This window comes from Mustelus asterias, chromosome 14 (assembly GCF_964213995.1).
Source record: "Mustelus asterias chromosome 14, sMusAst1.hap1.1, whole genome shotgun sequence".
NCBI classification, from domain to species: domain Eukaryota; kingdom Metazoa; phylum Chordata; class Chondrichthyes; order Carcharhiniformes; family Triakidae; genus Mustelus; species Mustelus asterias.
Window position 1 is genome coordinate 76,423,884 of NC_135814.1, and position 16,921 is coordinate 76,440,804.

A 16,921-nucleotide genomic window follows, 5' to 3' on the forward strand; every position below is an offset into this window, starting at 1 on the left:
CATATGTGTAAACTATTCTCTCATTAGCTTCTTAACTTGTTTCAAGAATCATTTAACTCTTTACTGGTAGTCCTGTCAGTGCCATATGTACTCTGTCTAAAAACTGGTTAGAAATCTCCCATTTCACCCTACTACCAGGGAGAAACTTGGCGACATAGTAATTTGTGAGTAATGATAGTAGTAGACATCAGGACATAGGCTGGCAGCAAATGTAGTTCAATACAGCGAAGTGTGGAGTGATGCATTTCAGGAGAAGCAATGTGGTGAGACAGTATAATCCAGATGGTACAATTTTGAGAGGTGCAAGAACAAAGGGACCTATTGGTGCATATTCACAAATATTTGAAGGGAGTAGGACAAGTTGATAAGGCAGTTAAGAAAACATGTGTGATACTTGGCTTACTATATAGGGGCATTCAATACAAAACCAAGGAAGTCATACTAAACCTTTTCGAATCTCTGGTTAAACTGCAGCTAGGCTGGTGTAGTGTGTACAATTCTGAGCACCACATCTTTGATTTGATTTATTATTGTCACATGTATCAACATACAGTGAAAAGTATTGTTTCTTGCGTGCTATACAGACAAAGCATACCATTCATAGAGAAGGAAATGAGAGAGTGCAGAATGTAGTGTTACAGTCATAGCTAGGGTGTAGAGAAAGATCAACTTAATGCAAGGTAGGTCCATTCAGAAGTCTGACGGCAGCAGGGAAGAAGCTGTTCTTGAGTCGGTTGGTATGTGACCTCAGACTTTCGTATCTTTTTCCCAACGGAAGAAGGTGAAAGAGAGAATGTCCGTGGTGCATGGGGTCCTTAAGTATGCTGGCTGCTTTGCCAAGGCAGCGGGAAGTGTAGACAGAGTCAATGGGAAAGGCACTCAGTGCCCAAGAGAGGATACAGAGGAGGTTTACTAGAATGATACCAGGAATAAGGAAGTTTACTTATGTTCATAGATTAGAGGAGTTGGTATTGTTTTGAGCATTTTAAGGGAAGACCTATTAAAGGTAATAATTATGAAAATTTAATGGAGTAAAGTAGGGAGAAGCTATTTCTTCTGGGTAATGGGCTGACAACCATAGGTTAAAGATTTAAAATAAGCAGCATAAGAACTAAGGTGGAACTGAGGATAGACCTCTTCACACAGAAAGTTATTGAGATCTGGAATGCACAACCAGAACATTGATGGAATCAGTTTTTAACAGACTATTGGGTTTATACTTGGGGGGAAAAGGCTGGAGTGTGGGACTAAATCAGACAGCTTTTCCAAAGAGCTAACATGTGTATGACAGGCCAAGTGACCTCCTGTTATGCTTAGGATTCCAATGGTGAAATTTATTTAATAGCACCACCTCAAAGTGGCACTGCACAGATTACATTGACTCTTTGGAGCAGACAGTGTCACAGATCACTACCTGCACAGTCTATGCAGGTTTCTCCATTGTTATCATTGCTGAACACTGTGTAGCCCATGCAGTTAATAACCCACAGGGCTGTTTGCCCCCAGAGAATCGAGGTAGTCTATGTAGCACCACTAGACATAGCACTTCACAAATGAATTTAATTTGCAGTGATTCTATGAATGAAAATAAAAGAACACAATTTACGATAATGCAATTAAATTTACAATAAACACTACATTTTGATTAAAGATCACAGCTTAGTGACATAAGTGATTATGGCCCAAACCTTTCAGTCTCTGGATTGTCGGAGGATGGATGTACAACCAAAAATGCATGTTAGGACTCTGCAGAAATCCTGACTCATGGACTTAGATAGAAATTGCCCCAGGAGCTAAAATTTCCAATGGGCAATTTACTGTTCCCCTGGACCCAGCATAAATGTCTGCTACTCTGAGGTAGAGTTGGAAACTTGGATAAATCTACAGGACATAGCTGGATAGTTACCCATGATATGCTAGGCAGATTTAACTGCACAACCAACTCCCTACCACCCAACTACCTTCTTGATCTCCTCACTACCTACCCCGAACTGACTCAACTAATTCATTTAACCGTTGTTGAATCCACACTCATTCATTAAAAGATTGGACCTTTAAATACTTACCAGAATACTGCAGCTAGCGCCTTAAAAAGGGGGCATGTCTTCAGTGCTGATCTTCTTTGCAGTTCTCTATGTGGATTCCTCCCTTGACAAGGTTCTTCTGTCATCAGAAGTTTAGCCTTTTTAAAGGTAACCATATAAATGTGAAACTTTGTATCTGATTGGCATTGGGTGCAGCAGTTCCAGCACTGATAGGTAGATTTGAGCCTTTATTTCTAATTGCTGCAGGATGAATTGCTCATTTGAGGTGGGGCTGATGTTTTTTATTGTAGCAGAGAAAGGGGACCTTTAGACAGCATCTGAATGTATTGTGCAAGATCCGGAGTGCTTGTTGTTAAAATGAATGGCTAAAGCAAAAATTCATGGTCGGTAGCATTAAACATCCCTGGTCTTAAGGAGCACAAAAAAGAATTACTGACAAAGATCCAGAAGTTTATGAACTGTTTCTTTTACCATTGGTTACGTTGGGGCTGATTTGTGTGTGCTTGTAGTTAAGCACTGGTGCAAATCTCACCAGTCACTATACTGAGATCTGCAGTTTGTCATACCTGCAAGGCGATGGAGGGAGACCTGAGTCATGAAGAAAATCTCTCAGCTCTAGAATTTCTTTCTGCTGGCCCAGCCATGCAGAAGGAGACGGGTAAACAGTATACACACCCTTCTTGTTTGTCAGTCTGAAAGTTTAATTGAGAACTGTGCAAGAACTCCATTCTCAGCCAGTTTTCCTGCAGTCACAAACTGCCACCACAGAGGCACCATTGGCACGTAAACATTATAACAAGCTTTTAATAAATACATCAGTAATCCACACTGTCTGCATAACATTGAACATTGAAATCCTGCACGTGCTATTTTACATCACTGGTTATATTTGTGTCAAATTCCTGTGAATGCTATGTTAACTAATCAAAGTGACACAAATAATACATATAGGAACTTCAGCCCCTGTTTTTAGCAACTGAAATTAAAAATGTTCAGAATTTTTCACACTTGTGTGTTCCTTTGCACTCTAAGCCAAGACATTTGCGGTGATATAAGTCATTAGATTCTTGTTAAGTGAGGAGTTTTCATCTAAATGTCTGTAAATTTTATTTGATGACAAAATGACAGCAAGCAAGCCATAATTACAATCTTCCTTTTTCCTCATGTGTTTTATATTCTATAAATTGTGGTCAATACAAACTTTAGTAATTGGGTTGGTATTTAAATACATTCTTGCCGACTGTTTAAAGTGAATTTGGAAGATGAACATGTTTATAAACATGTTAAGATATTAGTGAATGAATGTAACCATAGTCCTTTGACATATGCAGGGCCAGGGTGATTTACTGAAAAATGCTAAGAATGAAGCGCTGGAGAACATGAAGCAAATCCAAACGGCTTGTATCTCATGTGGACTGAGCAAGCCAGGAAGTGGAAGTGCAGGGATGAAATACAAATAAAGTCTTCAGGAAATACGGGAGAAAGAAAACAGAGAGGAGAATGAAAGCTCACATAATTCCAAAACCAGCCACAGTACAGTAGCTTGATTATGGAGTCAAAAATATTGCTTGTCATTAACAGCCAATTTATTCCCATGGATCATACCGAAGACACTAACAAAGCCTTTAGAAAGTACAATACTTAATATTTAAAGGAACAAATTTTATGGTATATACCGCAATAAAATAATTCAAGGAAAAGCATTAAAGTGATATTTCTAATATTCCTATAACTGCCTTCAAACTTGCATTTGTAGCTCACTTAAAATAAGAGAGCAGGAACTGACAAGTCACAATTGGCATGCACTTTTCTTTACATTTTTCATTGTTAAATTATGCATATATCAGCTTTTTAAATACATTTTAATATGAACAAAAATATGTCACTACATTTTGTTATGCATAGTATTTTTTTCTGCTGAGGCCATTGTATATAAATATTGCTTTTATATTTTAAAAAGCTGTTCATACGTAAGTTGAGGACTTGTTTCAAAATTGAATTGTGAAATGTCCCACAGGTACTGACTCATTCTGTAAACGGCTGAAAAACAAAGTTGAGCTTGGATTCTGTATTCAGAAAATATCAAATATTAACACGAACAGATGGCTTTACCAAAGTAAAATTTAGTTGACGAGAGTAACTGTTTGAGTCAGTGACAAACACAAATTGTAACAAAATGAAAATGTTCAGTTATTTCTCTGAAATATTGAGAGGAAAGTAACATTCCAAATGCTGTGCAACCTCTTTTTTATTTTCAGGTACCTAGTCACCCTGTGAATTTGTAAATCCTTCAGCCCTTACTAAGTTTTCCAGTGACTGCCTGAGACATGCAAGAACCAGAAAGATCCTTGTTTGGTGCTGGGTTACCCTACCTCAGCCAGTATGATAAATTTGGCCAGGGCTACCACAACTGAGTTACTCCTCATAGTGGATGGGGACAGTTTCTGGAAAGAGGATTAACACCAGTTTTAATGCATTAAGTAGTGAACTAGCTTACTCACTGTCAAGCCCCATACAGTGAAAGATAATGAATTGGCTAAAGCAGGAAGAAATTTCAGTAAATGTGTTCAAGAGTGGAGAGGAGGAAATTGAAAATGAAAAATATATTAATTCTTTTTATAGATTGTCCAATTCAAAATGGATACTTGCAAAGTTGCAAAAGTTGACCTTGCACCTGTGTATCAAGTTTCAAAATAAATGGTTTCCTCGGGAGGGTAAGTATTTAGTCACACTTACTCAAGAGAAGAAACATATAGACCAATAATGAAGTGAAATCCATGGGTTTCCAAATAAGGTATACACATGTCAAAAAGACTTTTCCTTTTATGGCCCCACAGTTGCAATGCTAACTGGACTCTATGCTTGATGGTCAGATCTTGAACTAGATCTTAACAGACATTTGCAGTTGTATTTCGCATCGGTGAGTGTCCTCCAGTCTTGGTTATGTTGCCTGGAAGAATCAGGGAGAGTGGCTTCCTATGTCATACAAGTGCGACAATTAACCAGTGGATGATTTTTGACATTTTGTGTTGTTGATAGTTTGTGAAGATTTTCCATCTTTCCTAACAACGTGATAATGCCCAGCTGAATGTACAAAGTAGAAATTTGATGGGAAAGAAGGAAATAACAACCAAACACTGACATACTTGAGATGGTCCATCCAGCCTCCAAAAGAATTGTGTTGTCTTGTCCTTTTTATATATATATAGATACACATATATATATATATATATATATTGACTTTGCACATCATGGATCTCTTGAAAGGGATAAAAAAAATCAGACAAAACCCAGACCAATTCGGACATTTGGTGTATGTGCTTGGCTGAGGAACCAGTGTGTGAAGCTACCACCTGCGGGATAATGACTGATGCCTCTAAGTCAGAATCTCGCCTGAAAGTTTGGGAAATTTATCTCTAACCGCTGACAATCACACTCCCAATCCCCACCCCCAACTCCTTAGGCAATTAAAACTAGTTCAGGAGATCTCTCAGGTCCAGATAATGTTATACAGTACCGACCTTTTGTACAAGATGATCTCCACCCAGCCAGAAACAGGCTCAGCTTTTGTTTGAAGGAATTGAATGAATCAGTGTCCACTACGTGAGATGGCAACCTGTTCCAGAGGTCGACTATTTTCAGGGATCTAAGCTAGATTTGGCCTGATACAAAATTTTGTGACCCCCTTGTCCTCCATAACAAGTTTAATTGGAACAAACTGTCTATTCAAGGACAATCTAACTCCTTCCATGATATAAACCTACCCCTAAGTCTACACTTCTCTACAGCTTGGAGTCCAATTTCTTTTAACTTGACCTGATAACAAAGATGCTTGAGAATTTTTATTCATTCAAGGGATGTGGGTGTCATTGACTAGGCCAATATTTATTGCCCATCTCTAATTGCCCTTGAGATGGTGCGGATGAGCTGCGTTCTTGAACCACTGCAGTCCGTGGTGTAGGTACACTGACAATGTTAGGGATCAAGGTCCACGATTTTGACCCAGTGATAATGAAGGATTGGTGAGTGGCCTGGAGAGGAGGTGGTGTTCCCATGTACCTCCTGCCCTTGTCCTTCTAGATGGTGGTGGTTGTGGGCTTGGAAGGTGCTGTCTAAGGAGCATTGGCAATTTCCTGCATCTTGTAGATGCTGCTACTATATGTCGATGGCGGAAGGAGTGAATGTGGTGAGGGTGCCAACTCAGCAGGCTGTTTTGTCCTGGATGGTGTCAAGCTTCTTGAAATGTTGTTGGAGCTGAACTCATCCAGGCATATGAAGACTATTCCACCACATTCTTGACTTGGGCTTGTAGATTGTGGACAGGCTTTGGGGAGTCAGGTGGTAATTTACTCACCACAGGATTCCTAGCCTCTGACCTGCTCTTGCAGCCACAGTATTTATATGGCTGGTCCAGTTCAGTTTGTGGTCAGTGGTAACCCCCAGGATGTTGATAGTGGGGGATTTAGTGATGTTAATGGCATTGAACATTGAATGTCAAGGAGTGATGGCTAGATTCTCTCTTTTTGGAGATTATGGGCGGCACGGTGGTTAGCACTGCTGCCTCACAGCGCCAGGGACCCAGGTTCAATTCCGGCTTCAGGTTAGCACTGCTGCTTCACAGCTCCAGGGTCCCGGGTTCGATTCCCAACTCGGGTCACTGTCTGTGTGGAGTTTGCACATTCTCCTCGTGTCTGCGTGGGTTTCCTCCGGGTGCTCCGGTTTCCTCCCACAGTCCAAAGATGTGCGGGTTAGGTTGATTGGCCATGCTAAAATTGCCCCTTAGTGTCCTGGGATGCGTAGGTTAGAGGGATTAGTGGGTAAATATGTGGGGGTAGGGCCTGGGTGGGATTGTGGTCGGTGCAGACTCGATGGGCCGAATGGCCTCCTTCTGCACTGTAGGGTTTCTATGTTTCTATGTCACTGTCTGCGTGGAGTTTGCACCTTTGCACCCACACTGTTTTTCCCTTCAGGGAATGGAGGGGGAAGGATTCCCAAGCTGATTGTTACTCCTTTGAACCACATTATGGATGTTTCTTCCGTGGCCAGCAAGTCTTGACATTGGACTTGAACCCAGAGCTTCTGGTCCAAAGGTATGGGTGCTGCCACTGTGGCATAAGACTTCCTGCTGTGGTATTGACTTATTCAGAACAGCAAGTTTCCAGGTTCAGTTCCTGCTTTAATCTCACCTCATCAAGCCAACGAGTTAGCAAGTTAGTTTGCCTCAATATCCCCAGGCTTTCTGCATCTGATGACTATCCCTTAGTTGAAGTGGAGAGCTTTGATGCTGATGAACCAACAGTCACTATTGAGGCTCATATATAGAATGGTTGAGGTACCAGAGGGATTTTGCTGTCCATTTCAGTGACGGTCACCAGTTTCTAAAGAAGCTGAATAATTGGAAGAAAATAAAATCTGTAAATGAGCGATTCTTGTGATTAAACTGTAATTTCATTTTTTGGAGAGAAGGACAATGTTTACAAGACTAAAAAACATCTAAAGACATGGCCCAGTTTATTGCAGTTCTAGATCATTTAATATATCTGAATTAAATGCATCTGTATCAGTTTAATTATCTTTTTTGTAACCAGCTGCTAATACATTGATGAATTAACATAAAACTGCTGTATTGTAAACTTTATTTTTTTCTCTAAAAAGATTTTATATTGACAATATTTCACTTTGTGTATACAGTAGTCAAAATTTAGAAATTAGAACATGAGAAATAGGAGGAGGAGTAGACCACAAATGATGGTCTTATAAATGTGAAATGTATATGTTTGAAGAAGTCAATCATAGAAATTCATGTATAGATATATGCCGATGATACTTATAGGCATTCAGTATTAACTTCCAGTCTCACCTGCATTCAACTCAAATCCATCAGCCACAAACATCAACCAATTTAATTTAAAAGAGGTTTTATGGACTTGTTTATTTTGAATTTGCACCTCTCAGTAAGTTGACAAAGTACAGTTAAATCTTTGATCAGATGAGATCAAATCTTTTGATGAGATTTACATTTTAAGTCTTGGAACTATTTTTAAAGTAACATATACTGGAAAAGGGCTTGAAACGGTGCTTCCCCATTGGTGAGTTAGCAATCTCAGCTGTGTCACAGTAATGACTCCTCGAGACAGATGTCTCAGGGAGACGGAGAGGGAAAATCAGAATGCCAGTAATTTCAGACTGCTCTCATGCACCTCCTCAGGGCCCACTCCAAAGCAGAACTGGCAGAGAAATCTGGCAGAGAAATGGAATCGAAATGTTAAATGGCTGCAGCAATGGAACAGGAGGCAGATGTGTTACAATTTCCTGATACTGAACAGCAGGCTGGTGGAATGTAGTGTTCCATCCTGTTAGGGAATCCTCTGCCTAGGCCCTGGCATGGCTATTGGACCACAATTGCAGCTGCCAGCCGTCAGGTGGAGGGTTTGTTTCTTCATGATGATAGCCTGACAGCTGTGGCCTTTTTAGTAGTGAAACTTTTATAAATCTCATCAATGGGTGCCTCCATCATGAGATGCCCTTTTTCTCTCTTTGTCTTACTTACATTAGCAGCTTTAAGTATGGATGGTGGGACTGCCAATGTGCCATTGCTGAAGGACTTCCAATTTGCACTCAAGCCTTGAAAGCAGGTAATTCCTGCTGATGAAAGATTATATCAGGCACCAACGCAACATGGGAGCTTCATCCATTGTTTGGGTTCTGACCCCAGAACAGAAATCCCACCTCAGCCAGGCAGGTGATGTAATTCCAGAACACTGGTGGTTGAGGGCCAGACTGAATAGAATTTAACTTAAAAAATTGTCGTGCTTATTTGTCGAGATTTCAGGAAAAACTTGACCTATGAAGCTTGTGACAATATTATTCATGGAATTAGCTCCATAATTATCTCTGTATTACAAGTGAATACAAAAAAACTTCAGTATAACTGCCATCTGTATGACAAGATCCTGTGATCTAACGTGGGAAGAGTTGACCATGAAAGTATTTACTCAATTCATCAAAAATCTGCCTTCAACTGCATTAATTATTGCTATTTACCTTTCTGTAGCAACAGAATTAATTCGTAGTTACTGGACAGCATCAGTATTTCTACTGCTTATGTAATTTTAAATGAGATCTATATTAACCAATAATAAATGCAAGGTGGCAAATCTTGGGCAAAATATCAAATTGAAAGCAGTAAATCTAATTGTTGCTGCAATTATTTAATGTCATTGGCCCACAAATATTTATTTTTTTATGTAAGCCATTGGCCAGTGCACGTAGCAATCAATTATTTTTCAGGAATTTTCCTATAATAAGATATAATGTAGTAGTGACATATTTACCTATTTGTTTCCTCTTCACGATGGCACAGTGGTTCGCACGGTTGTCTCATAGCGCCAGGGACCCGGGTTCAATTCCGGCCATGGATGACTGTTTATGTGGAGTTTGCAGATTCTCCCAATGTCTGCGTGGGTTCCTCTGGATGCTCTGGTTTCCTCCCACATTTCAAAGATGCAAGATAGATTGATTGGCCATGCTAAATTATCCCTTAGTGTCACGGGGATTAACAGGATAAATACGTGGAGTTAGGGGACAGGGCTTTGCTGTCTGTGCAGGCTCGATGGGCTGAGTGGCCTCCTTCTGCATTGTAGGTATTCTATGATTCAGTGCTACTTGCAGGATAGCATATTCACCTCGATAGATATGTTTAACAATGTTCTCCCATAAACTCTTTATTTCCTGTATTCTTTATCAATGCAGACTCAGATGTTCAAACACAAGCCCTTCCAAAGGCAACAGCATCTGCTAAATGCTTGTTTAATAGGATGCATCAATAAAGTAGGTGGGTAAAATTAAGTAAGCACTTAATCAGAAATCTGCCTCATATTTTACTTGCCAGCAGTTAATTGCATCATTAGATGTCAAGAAAAATAGTTCTTAAAATACTTGTAGAATATATATTTTATAGAAAATTGACTACTAATAAATAGCCACTTTTACATCAAAATGGTAACAACTGTGAAAACAATTTGTTCTGTACAACTGAGGATGTCTGGTATCGTATCCAAGTGAGCTCTTTCCTTGTATTCTGCTGAACCATAATAGATTAGAAATTACAGCAGCACTCATGTAATGGAGGGCTAGTGTCATGTAGCAACTGCAGAAGTCAAAGGATGCTTGAAGCCCTGCATTTATTCCAATGGGCAAATTTTACACACAGTGTGAATTGTCTCTAGAAGCTAGCCCAACTGTTATGTTTTGTCTTTAGAAATACCCAGGTAAACAATGTCCTCCATTGTTACAGTTCCGTTGTACTGATTTGTAGCTATACAATGAACGAATCGTGAAAGGAAGTATGTGACTTGTAAGTTATTGTTTGCAATGACATTTGGTGTTTACATGGAATTCATTTACAAACTCACTGAAATTGTAAGTTTTCTGTCATCATAATCTACAAAATAAATGTCATATTTAAATTTTGAACACAAGATCATGACCTCATTTTTTACTATTTTGAAATGATGACATGCTGATTTTGAACCACTGATTATTTAAACCTTTAGTTTGCAAAATACATTATTTTAGACTTTATATTTTCTTATTGAATTATGTGTCATGGATAAATCATTGGGATTGTAAATATTGGCTGATTTTTATATTGAAAGAACTGACATTGTTATAAGCACATTATAATTTCCTCAGCACATCCAAAGGTATTTACCAATTAATTACTCTATTTTTGAAGTAGAGTCTGTGTTATTTTATAGACAAATTGTGAATTGCAAGGTCCCAATGAATGACTTACTAGATCATTTGATTCTGGTTGTGTTGCTCGAGAGAATATTAACCAGTACAATTCCCTGTTTAGCCTGGGTTCTTTTGATCCATTGCATCTAGTAAAGGTCTTTAATACTGCATGTATGAAAAATAATTTGTGCTAAAAATTCAGAACCACATTTAAAATTATGTAACGAAAGAGAAGGAAATGCTTATATTTCTATAATTTTTATTTGATTTTTCATTATCACATGGATTGGTATACAGTGAAAAGCATTGTTTCTTGCGTACTATACAGACAAGCACACCATTCATAGAGTATATAGGGGAGAAGGAAAGGAGAAGGTGCAGAATGTAGTGTTACAGTCATAGATAGGGTGTAGAGAAAGATCAGCTTGATATAAGTTAGGTCCTTCAGAAGTCTGACGGCAGCAGGAAAGAAACTGTTTTTGAGTCGGTTGGTCCGTGATCTCAGACTTTTGTATCTTTTTCCCAACGGGAGAAGGTGGAAGAGAGAATGTCCGGGGTGTGTGGGGTCCTTGGTTATGCTGGCTGCTTTTTCGAGGCAGCAGGAAATGTACATAGTGTCAGTGGATGACAGGTTCGTTTGCATGATGGACTGGGCTATGTTCACAACCCTTTGTAGTTTCTTGTGGTCTTGGTCAGAGCAGCAGCCATACCAAGCTGTGACACATCCGAAAAGGATGCTTTCTATGGTGCATCTAAAAGTTGGTGAGAGTCGTAGTGAACATGCCAAATTTATGATTAGCCTCTGAGAAAGTAGAGGCATTGGCGGGCCTTCTAATTTTCTACGTTCTAACTTTTACTTGCCTACATCCTCAAAACATTCCAAAGCATTTGAAAACCATTGAATTACTTCTAAAGTAAAATATATTGGGATGAATTTTAACCCCCGAAAAATGGGTGGATAGGGGTTGGGTGAGATGCTAAAACTTCAAAATGCTCTAAACCTGTCTCCAATCCACCCACTTCTGGTCTAATGGCGGCAGGTTGAGGAATAGGCAACCAATCAACCTAACAAGGTGGGTTGACCATAAAAATACTATGATGAGGCTGGCAGCATCTGATTTAACCTGCTTTCTAGGTTTAATCCTGAGCCAGTTTTCCCAGGTCTTGAGAAACCAAGCAACCAAAGAGAAGTGAGGAGAACCTTTACAGCACTTCATATAGACCAAGAGAATCAGAAGTGCCTCATCCTGGCCTTTCCAAAATTTACCCTCTTGCCTTGTATTGGACCCGTTCCCATCAGATTCCACACCATATAAAGGCTGCCACCATGCACGGTTGAGAATCAGACCCTCCTCCAACATTCCCAGTGGTGCAGCTGTATGGTCCCTACCTGAGTGCAGCCTGTTCCAGAGTGATCCACACCTGACTCAAACTCTGACCTATAAATCAGGCTTAGAACTCCACAGCATTGAGGGAAATGAACATTTCCTGTTGGAATTTCTGTGTCCCTTCACCACCACATTAGCAGCCAGTCTCTGTCAATGTCAGGGCCAATTTCTTTATGAAGGCAGTTTGTGGAGTACTTTTAGTCAGAACTGTGGGAGAACTCCCTCTACTTCTACTTTAGACAGTGCCTTGGGATCTTTTATATCCACCTGAATAATCTAGGTTGGGATTCTCCTAAAACGATTCTGAGTGTCAAATTCACATAAAAACTGGAGTAAATCCCGCTGGGTTTTTCAACAGGATTTTCAAAATGAATCTCCCACGCTCTGTGCACTAGCATGAATCACGCAAAAAATTACCCTACAAATGTTCAGGTTCCAATCTATGTCTGCCTGCATCCCTGTTTCTGTCGTAGCTATCAGTTCATCTGTTTTGTTTCAAATGCCATTGAGATACAGAGCCTTTTGTTATTTTATCACTTTTGTAACCGCTAGGCTTATCTGCTGATTTTCTCTAAGCAAAGAACAAAGAAAAATACAGCACGGGAACAGGCCCTTCGGCCTCCAAGTCTGTGCCCAACTAGACCATGCGTTTGTATCCCTCTATTCCCAGTCTGTTCATGTGGTTATCTAGATAAGTCTTAAACGATCCCAGCGTGTCCGCCTCAATCACCTTGCTTGGCAGTGTATTCCAGGCCCCCACCACCCTCTGTGTAAAATACGTCCCCCTGACATCTGTGTTGAACCTTGCCCCCCGCACCTTGAACCCGTGACCCCTTGTGTTCGTCCCCTCTGACCTGGGAAAAAGCTTCCCGCTGTTCACCCTATTTATGCCCTTCATAATTTTATACACCTCTATTAGGTCGCCCCTCATCCTCCATCTTTCCAGGGAGAACAACCCCAGTTTACCCTACCTCTCCTCATAGCTAAGACCCTCCATACCAGGCAACATCCTGGTAAACCTTTTCTGTATGCTCTTCAAAGCCTCCACGTCCTTCTGGTAGTGTGGCGACCAGAACTGGATGCAGTATTCCAAATGCGGCCTAACCAACGTTCTATGCAGCTGCAACATCATATGCCAACTTTTATATTCTATGCCCCGTCCAATAAAGGCAAGCATGCCATATGCCTTCTTCACCACCCTCTCCCCCTGTGCTGCCACCTTTAAGGATCTGTGGACTTGTACACCCAGGTCCCTCTGTGTGTCTATACTCCTGATGGTTCTGCCATTTATTGTATAGCTCCCCCTTACATTAGATCTACCGAAATGCATCACTTTGCATTTATCTGGATTAAATTCCATCTGCCATTTCTCCGCCCAAGGTTCCAGCCTATCTTTATCCTGCTGTATTCTCTGACAATGTTCATTACGATCCGCAACTCCAGCAATCTTTGTGTGGTCCGCAAACTTACTGATCACACCAGCCACATAGAAATCATAGAAACCCTACAGTACAGAAAGAGGCCATTCGGCCCATCAAGTCTGCACCGACCACAATCCCACCCAGGCCCTACCCCCATATCCCTACATATTTTACCCACTAATCCCTCTAATCTACGCATCCCAGGACACTAAGGGGCAATTTTAGCATGGCCAATCAACCTAACCCACACATCTTTGGACTGTGGGAGGAAACCGGAGCACCCGGAGGAAACCCATGCAGACACGAGGAGAATGTGCAAACTCCACACAGACAGTGACCCAAGCCGGGAATCGAACCCAGGTCCCTGGAGCTGTGAAGCAGCAGTGCTAACCACTGTGCTACCGTGCCACCTCATCTTCCTCCAAATCATTTATATATATCACAAACAGCTGGAATTTTTGTGATGCATGTGGATGGTTTCCTATGGCGTGGCACAGAAGAATTTGCAAAAAGGATAATTGAGAAGCTGAAAACAGAATTTAAAGTAGGAAGTCAAGCAGCTGGTGCTTTTCGATATCTTAGTCTTGATATCCGACAAAGTACATCTGGTGTAACGATGAGTCAACAGGGATATCTAAACAGCATTGATCCCATTCCCATCATCAGAGAAAAGTCAATGGAAAAAGAGCAGCGGGCCAACTAAAAAAGAAACCATTGTTGAGTATGATAGGACAGCTAAATTGGCTATGCACACAGACAAGACTGGATTGGAGCTATAATGTCCTAGAGCTCAGTAATATGTTGAAGCGCGCCACAGTCAGAGAGATCTTGTAGGCTAATAAAACATTAAAGAAGTTAAAATTAGAGGAGTGTGTAATTAAATTCGCAGCACTAGGAGAACTGAAAGATATGAAGTTGGTTGTGCTTAGTGATGCTTCACATGCCGATCTACCAGATGGACATTCAAGTGGTGCTGGATTCATAATATTCCAGGTAGGTAAGCAAGGAAAATGTTGCCCCTTGGTCTGGGAAGCAAAGAAAATAAAAAAGGTAATCAAAAGTACATTGGCAGCTGAAACCCTAGTTTTAGTGGAGGTGTTGGATATGGGGATATATTTGTCTGGCACATTAACAGAATTATTTTTTATGGGCACATCAGATAAAAAAGTACCAATTGAGTGTTACATGGACAAGCAGTCTTTATGGGACAATGTTCACTCAACAAAAAATGTAACAGAAAAACAACTTAAGAATTGATTTGGCCAGCATTAAACAAATGCTGGAAAAGAAGGAACTTTCCAAACTTAACTAGGTTGGTGCAAATCCACAGGTATCCGACTGTTTTACAAAAAGGGGTGCAGGTACTGAAAAGTTATTAAGAATATTGGAGGATGGTTGCATTAAATTATTTTGAAAAAAAAATAAAATAAAGGGAATCTGTTAGAATGCAACTGGTGACAACTTTTATTGGATGTAATGTGACCAATGGTAACAAGCTGTAAGGGTCAGCTGACCCAGTAAACCATGGAACCAATTACAGAGTGATGTAATAGTCAGCTGACTCACTATATATAAAAACCTGTTTGGAATTGTGGGTAGCTTGGAGTGGCCCCAAGTTTGGAATAATGATGTTTCTTTATTTAAACCCTTTTTTTGATTTATAAGTTGGGAGTAAGTTTTGTTCTATTTTTATTGTCCGCATTTGAAGAGTTATTATGATGAAACAGGTGCATCTGCCCCACAGTTGGACACCCAAAGCAGGCCAGGCCCTGCAGCTCTCAACCCTCTAGAGGATGTGTGCCAATCAAAGACAACCAGTCAGCAGACTGCTTCGACTTCTGCTGTGGGTGTCAGGATGACCTAGGCGCAGCGATAGGGTTAGAAAAATTAAGCATTGAAATCACTTCTGGGTCACAATTGTTCAATCACTGTCAATATCATGCACCTTATTAAGTACATTTGCTGTTCATGAGAATGGTGTTGGTGTTTGAAAGCATCATGCATATGCATCTGTGTGCCCTCTTATTCTGAATGATCCATTCTCACACTAAGAGTTCACTTCCCTTTGTGAAACTCACATTTGATGTGTAACTAACTCGTGATCATTAATCTACCCTTGTGTTATGTCAGGGAGTTGTGTCAAATTCCTTACTGAAGCATCTGCAAAATGTGTTAGCAAACGTGCTCCTTACAAGACAGCATGGAGGTAGGTGTCTTCACTAGCCTAGGAGGGGTAGCTGTCTCTCCAAATGAGAAGGCTGCCTTCATTGGTAGTAAGAAGTTTAACAACACCAGGTTAAAGTCCAACAGGTTTATTTGGTAGCAAAAGCCACACAAGCTTTCGGAGCTGCAAGCCCCTTCTTCAGGTGAGTCAGCTCCTCAAAAAATGCAAGGGGCTTGCAGCTCCGAAAGCTTGTGTGGCTTTTGCTACCAAATAAACCTGTTGGACTTTAACCTGGTGTTGTTAAACTTCTTACTGTGTTTACCCCAGTCCAACGCCGGCATCTCCACTTCATTGGTAGTGCCAAAGCACAAGACCAGCAAACATGATGCTCTCTCCAACTATGATGACCACCACTGGATCAAGTCTTTCAATGCAGCACCTGCGCTGTTGTGGTGACTGTCAATTCCCTGAGTGCAGCGATGTTTGCTGCTGACCTTCCCAGTGAATAGGGCCTAGTGAATCATGAGGGTTGAATGCGCAAGGCCGAATGCTGAAATTGCTCTCAATGTCACTGGTTAGAACCATAGAATCCCTATAGTGCAGAAAGAGGCCATTCGGCCCATCGAGCTTGCACCAACAACAATCCCATCCGGGCTCTATCCCCACATATCTACCCCACTAATCCCCCTAACACTAAGGGGCAATCTAGCATAGCCAATCCACCTAACCACATCTTTGAACTGCGGGAGGAGACCAGAGCACCTGGGGGAAATCCACGAAGACACGGGGAGAATGCAAACTCCACACAGTCACCTGAGGCCAGAATTGAACGCTGGTGCTGTGGGGCAGCAGTGCTAACCACCGGGTAATTATAGGCCGGTGAGCTTGACGTCCGTGGTAGGGAAGTTGTTGGAGGAGATTCTTAGAGATAGGATATATGTGCATTTAGAACTGAATAATCTCATTAGCGATAGACAGCATGGTTTTGTACGAGGGAGGTCATGCCTCACAAATTTGGTGGAGTTTTTTGAGGAGGTGACAAAAACGATTGACGAAGGGTGGGCCATGGATGTAGTCTATATGGATTTTAGTAAAGCGTTTGACAAGGTCCCTCATGGCACGCTGGTGCAAAAGGTTAATTCTCACGGGATAGAGATTGAATAG

The 16,921-nt window shown here is 40.9% G+C and overlaps 1 protein-coding gene across 3 annotated transcripts in view; it reads left to right on the plus strand.

Moving 5' to 3' along the window:
* Positions 1-16,921, plus strand: part of plcl1 (phospholipase C like 1) — a 635,760-nt gene that overhangs the window by 579,352 nt on the left and 39,487 nt on the right. The window contains exon 6 of one of the 3 annotated variants that reach the window (XM_078228648.1): positions 4,668-5,332. The exons of 1 other annotated variant lie outside the window; for it this stretch is intronic. In XM_078228648.1, coding sequence (XP_078084774.1) covers positions 4,668-4,742 — 75 coding nt within the window. In that variant the 3' untranslated portion in view covers positions 4,743-5,332. Of the gene's footprint in view, positions 1-3,376; positions 3,963-4,667; positions 5,333-16,921 lie in introns of those variants that run through there. One more of the 3 variants, XM_078228647.1, reaches the window with a different exon arrangement.